General features: G+C 34.5%; 2 protein-coding genes across 3 annotated transcripts in view; one reads left to right on the top strand and one right to left on the bottom strand.

Annotated features, from left to right (window-relative positions):
• The window catches only part of LOC106461457 (protein still life, isoforms C/SIF type 2-like), a gene marked incomplete at its 5' end in the record, with an annotated part of 40,130 nt that overhangs the window by 3,300 nt on the left and 30,468 nt on the right, over positions 1–6,362 (top strand). The window contains 2 exon segments of the mRNA XM_022388427.1: positions 788–918; positions 1,838–2,023. Of these exon segments, the coding sequence (XP_022244135.1) occupies positions 788–918; positions 1,838–2,023 (317 nt within the window).
• Positions 788–6,362, bottom strand: part of LOC106461461 (wiskott-Aldrich syndrome protein family member 2-like) — an 87,781-nt gene continuing 82,206 nt past the window's right edge. The window contains exon 8 of one of the 2 annotated variants that reach the window (XM_022388432.1): positions 788–908. The gene's annotated coding sequence lies outside the window, so the exon portion shown is untranslated. The remainder of the gene's footprint in view (positions 909–6,362) is intronic. The other variant, XR_002610984.1, reaches the window with a different exon arrangement.

Raw genomic sequence — 6,362 nt, 5'->3', positions numbered from 1 at the left:
CAGTGGAATAGAAAAAAAACAACAACATTAGTCCTAGTGTCCCTAGATATGTGTCGAGATCCAGGCTTTAAATCGCTAGTTTCAAATTATCAAAGATGTTTAGTTCCAGCTGATATTTCATTATTTATTCACTAAGCGCATTTTTAGTCGTTGTTTTTTTTTTCTAAATATTGGAGATAAATAAGAATTATTCTCCAGAAGTATAATAAATGATGAATAATAAAGAAATTATTAGAATGTGTACCATCTCTAGTATCAATATTTTCGGACGTAATCCCAATAGTAACTAATGAAGTTCGGCCAGCTTAGAAGATCCAAGTTGGTCTTGAAAGCAATGGAAAATAATCTTCATAAGTATAAAGATAATCAATTAAAAAAAAAAGATTCAAATTAATTTTAAACGCATTATAATCAGTAAGGTTTGATTAAACTAATTATAAAGAAATATGAAGTAGGTCATTATTTAGGTTAGGCTTAGCATTTTTTGTAATAAATCGATACTGAAGCTGCAGTTTCTTACTAACATGACGGGTTCTAAAATTCTTTTGAAATTACCTTTTAATCAGTCATATCTTGACGAATATTCAGATTAAATGATCGGTGTGAACTCCTACTTAAAAAACTTAAAATAAAAATTAAACTTCTTACTGGTCTGTCTTAACTTGTTAAACCAAATTTGACTTAGAAAAAACATGGATCTCTGTTTCAAACCTCTATTATTATTAACGCGGTTTTAAATCTGTTTATTTATCTTCTAAAAGTAATGGGAGTCGTTTCTCATCTCTAGGATCTCAGGAACGATCTCCCGAAACTTCAGGTCGACCCACTCCTTCTCCTGTGCCAAACCAAGAGAACGCCTCCTTATCCACTGAACAAATAGAGAGCCTCCTGAAGGTGATCGAAGACTCCTGTAAAAAGGTGAATAGCACACTAATACTTTTAAAGAAAAGTTTTAGCAATCTAAAAGTAGAAAAACTGTAAAACTGTTTCTTGTGAAAATGGACAATTTCCACACAGCTTAGTGGTAATGTTGCTTCCTCAGTAATCAGTACTAAATATTCTTACATTCAATATCTATCTTTTAATCATAACCTCTTAAGCAAACAATACTTTAGACACTAACAAGTCGATAAGTGCTGTTAAATAGGAGTTTTTTTTACTGTGTTTACTCGTATCAAATCAATAGAGCAACTAGTGGCATGTGTGATATTAGTTCTTATTGCTGCCACTAGGTGGCGTGAGACATTTGTGAAACAGCTAAAGTTGACCAGTGATTAATCAAAACGTACTTTCTTTGTGTGAAAGCTGCCATAAAGGGGTGAGGGTGCCACTTTATTGGAAATTTTTAATTGAAATTTTGAAGCTGCAAAAATAAAAACCGTAGGAGAGAAAGAAAAGATCGGTTAAGTTAAAACTGAACGTAATTACTTGAAGGCCTAAAGATGGAATGTTCTTTAAAACTATTGTTGCCCAGATGATGTACGACAGTCGAAACTTCACAAGAAAACTATTAAAAATTAAAATGCATAAAAAAAAGCAGTAACTGTGCAAGTTTTCTGATAGGCCTAAAGTAAAACTATAACATTTAGCCGTGTTAGTAATTATGTCTTGTATTTCTTGCTTCCTTCATAGGCCTCTCCTTTTGGTTTTATGTTTTAGTGGAAGAATTTCATGAAATGTATGTATGTATATATATAATGTTCTTTTCACAACTGGAAAATTCAGTTGTTGTATTTTTACCAAACGAAAATAATATAATATTAAGGCCTAGTGGCACCGGCGCCCCAAATTGACATACTTTCTCGCTGAATAACTGTAGCCCACACTGTCGTCCCAGACTGCAGAACACGTGACGGAGTACTGCCGAACACCGCTGGAAAGGCGACGCTCGAGCCTAGAGGGCAGCACCGGCAGTAGCAGTTCCTCGAACCTCCCGTTTGGCCACAGTCGACAAATGCCCGATGCTGAAAAACTTCGAAAAGTTATCATGGAACTTATCGAAACTGAGAGGACCTACGTTCGGGTGAGTTTATTTATTGTAACATATAAAATACGTTTGTCTCGATGGTTTAAAAACGTTAGGTCATCACAACTGGGCATGACGATAGGACGCCGTTTCCATGGCTACCATGAAGATGGTTAGTGTTGCTGAAGAAATAAATACTAGGGTCATGATATTTCATAATATGATTACTACATAATTTCTATTGGTGGATAAACAACTTTCGGGTTCTTTCAGTAACCAATCATATTGTTGATCTCTTGTATACAACAGTGCTGATGGTCATAAATTATTTTCCTCTGGCATTTTTAATAACCGCCCCCCCCCTCCCCTCCTTCCAAATAAAAGGGTCTATAAACAGTCTAGTGTGTACAGAATGTATAATATTTTCCACTGTAATATTACATTTGTTTAAGTGTCTGTTATTTCTTTATTAATGTAATTTTAGGAATCTAAAAGCATGTGATTTCTGAAATATTGTTAAGCCTAATTAGAAGGCTTAAACAACATCCTTACTTACAGCATTAATTAAGATTTTATTGAACTTAGAGTTAAAAAAAACAAGTTATAACTAGTTGTTTCGTAAAAAAAAAAGTGAAAATATTTTTTCTTTTGAACGATCAAAACAAAACGTGTAAGAAAACCAAAACCTGAAGTCTTATATTGAAACAAAAACCGAATAACCAACACCAACTGAACGATTTGTACGAAATATCTAAAAGATAACAGACCTTTTGTAGAAGTTGAAGAAAAACAAAACATTTTATAACTGAACATATATTGACCGAGAACCAGAAATCCTGTACTCTGTGAAAATTGTAAACAAACTGTCCTGTATTATGTTAGTAACACAGACCGTGCAAGTACTTAACCCTAATAATGTAGTCGTTACGATACGCCACTCTTCGGTTATTTGCCTAACAAGTATAAAGGAAGAGCTAGCGATTTAAGAGCGATAAAAGAATTTTGAATTCGATTAACAGCAGTAAATTCTGTATCTGTTAAACAAACCAACTTACTAGAAAACCCTCAATCTATGTACACCACAGAAACTGTTAAACGTTAACCACCTTTCATGACATGTATAGCTACATCTTATGTATTAAAACTTACTTCTTTTAATTCGATACATTACGTTGTGTGTATATACAGTATTTGTAGTTAAAATGGCTCAAGATTCAATCTCATAGTATTAAATTTTCAAAAACTTTCTGACCCCCTCCCCTAAAAATGGCATGCTAGTAGTGTGCTTTTCACACATTGTTTAGCTGTGGCAGTGGTCCGACCACTCCAAAATTGATTCCTACGGTAATGTACATAGTTTGTCCAGAGTAATCAACAGAATCTATATAAACTCCACCTGGTGAGCAAAAGAAACGTGAGCTTCAAGATAGGAATGAACATAGAATCTTTCAGTTGCTGTCGATCACCATAGAAAACAAACTAGTCATTGGCGTAAAAAATGCTTTTTGTTATTGAATAAAAAAGACGTTTTCAGTCTTTAAGGCCTAATATGGCCAGGTAGTTAGGGCCCTGGCAATGGGCTGGTGATTAGGGCACTCGACTCCCAATATACAGGTCGCGGGTTCGAATCCAACCACAAAACATGCTCGGCCTTTCAGGCGTGAGGGCGTTATAATGTGATAATCCATCCCACTATTCGGTTAAAGTAACCCAAAAGTTGGTGGCGGGTGATATTGACTAACTTCCTTTCCCATATTTTATCACTTCTAAATTAGGGACGTCTAGCGCAGATAGCCCTCGAGTAGCTTTGAGCGAAATTGAACAAAGTCTTTAGTCATTACAAAAATGCCTCGGACATTTAGTTTTAGTTATTAAAAAATAAAAATGTTTTTTTTTCAATATCTGTAAAATTAATAAAAATGCTTTCAGTAATTTGTGAAAAAAAAAAGAAATATGTTTTCACTTACTGGAAAAGAAAAACATAATTTCAGCCAGTGTAGAAAGAAGAAACATATTTTAAATAACTGAAATTTAAAAAAAAATGTCTTCATTCATTGTGCAAAAAAAAACTTTTTAAAACTATTACGGAATAAAAAATGCTTTCAGTCATACACTGGAGATTGAAAAATACTTTTTGCTGTCTAAAAAAAGTAGCTGTCAAAATGCTTTGAGTCGTGTATAAAAAAAAAAGAACCTTCTTCCGATCAGTAAAGAAGTACCAGACAACATTAGATATATTGACTGGCCACGTAACATGTTTATTTTCTGGATAAAGTGCAGAAAATAATCCTCAATTTTGGTTGAAGAATCAAAAAGATTTAGCCTGATTGAAACATGAAGAAAGCTTTTAGTTGTTTGGTAGATGGAACAACAACAAAAAAAACGAAGTGACCAGAAATATGCTTACCGTGGAGGGACTTTCATAAGGTTCCTGAGCCGCAAACGTAATCGTCTCTGTCATAAAGGAGAAGAACTTAAATAATTTATTGGCTAAACAGTATAAAGCTTATTGTCTCTCTAATGCTCTTGGTCCCCCTAGCGGAATACCATTAAGGCTGCAGAAATGTAAACCTTTTAAGTAAATCCGACGGAAAGAAACAAGTTTGAAGACTAACTATTTTTTGTTTGACGTCATGCTAAATAAACTTTCTGACAGAAATCTCTTTAAGAGTAAACCTGTTTTCCAGTTGTTTATTAGATCTGTGTTTCACGTAAAATTCCGCATTTTTATCGCCTCTAGATGTCACAAGTTTTCCTAACATCACTGGAGAAGCCATGAAATTATAAATCCCATAATTATCGAGCATATTGACAACGATTACATACGTGGCTGGCAATCGTTAAACTAGACCTTGGTTTTGTGCCACAAGCCTACATTGATGTAGCGGAGGAAGTTGATATAATGTAACCTAAAAATTAACTTCCAAAAGAAACTGTTCCTCTTCTGGAGGAAGTTGATATAATGTAACGGAAAAATTAACTTCCAAAAGAAACTGTTCCTCTTCTAGAGGAAGTTGATATAATGTAACGGAAAAATTAACTTCCAAAAGAAACTGTTCCTCTTCTAGAGGAAGTTGATATAATGTAACCGAAAAATTAACTTCCAAAAGAAACTGTTCCTCTTCTGGAGGAAGTTGATATAATGTAACGGAAAAATTAACTTCCAAAAGAAACTGTTCCTCTTCTAGAGGAAGTTGATATAATGTAACCGAAAAATTAACTTCCAAAAGAAACTGTTCCTCTTCTGGATGCCCATTTCAAGCACAATTACTCCGTTATCTGCACTGTGCCTACAAGGTACAGTTATAATGAATTATTTCCAAATTTTCATCAGAAGAAAGTCGAAGTGATACAGAACAAATTCAGACACAAAAAACTTGTCACGATATATGGCTTACTTTGAATCTCTCATTATCATTGTTAGCTGCGCTTAATTGAAGTGACAGACAACACTTTGACTTCTATAATCGAACAGTGTAATCTGACCACCCCTCTTCCCGTGGCCCAGAGGACCTAAAAGAAAAGATTACATATCCCTCTTCCCGTGGCCCAGAGGACCTAAAAGAAGAGATTACATATCCCTCTTCCCGTGGCCCAGAGGACCTAAAAGAAGAGATTACATAAGTAGTGAAAAGACAAATGATTAGAAACATTGCCACTAAAACTCTGTTGGGCAACAATAAACGTTCCTTTCTAAATTGGTAATAAAGCCTCCGCAATTATAAAATGTAACCATGGTAACAAACAGACAGGCCGTTTCATTATTTTCCAATAGGGGAGTGTGCATTACAAGGAGAAAAGAGGTAATAAATTGTTTGGTTACTATAGAAGCTGCAGTAAATTATACCGTTTGGTAACAGCTAAAGAACTCGTAATTTCCGGCTCGGGTTAGAATTTTCAAAGTCTACAATGATAATTGTAGGGAGCCACTGCAAAATTTCAAAAACTGAAACCATCTTCAACTATGACGACGTTGAATGTCTCTTAAAAGCGACATGAAGATTCTGTGATTCCAAAAAAAAATAGTGGTTTGTAATCCCAAACTCCAGACGAATGTATAAACACTTCAACCAGCCTCGTTAAATCTCATTTGTTTGCTAATTTCAAATAATTCTAAAAGTTTCTAGTACGTTTTTGTCAGTTATCTGTTCATCGGGTTCATAAGTGAAGTCATTCATTTTGTCGGAAATGTTATATACACTTTCAATTTTAGCTGTACCATTTTCTGAAGATCACCTTCACTTGCAGATGAGAATGTATTTAAATTAAACATTCATTGCATCATCACAATTGAAGAACGACTCAACTACTCTATGCTGGTTCAATAAATCAAAGTTTTGTACAGGTTAGAAACCTTTAGTTCACTAACAGATCACTAGGAGGCGCGAAAGGAATG

The sequence above is a fragment of the Limulus polyphemus genome, unplaced genomic scaffold, assembly GCF_000517525.1.
Source record: "Limulus polyphemus unplaced genomic scaffold, Limulus_polyphemus-2.1.2 Scaffold964, whole genome shotgun sequence".
Lineage (NCBI taxonomy): Eukaryota > Metazoa > Arthropoda > Merostomata > Xiphosura > Limulidae > Limulus > Limulus polyphemus.
The sequence above is the reverse complement of the archived record's forward strand: the minus strand, read 5'-3'. Positions and strand labels throughout refer to the sequence as shown.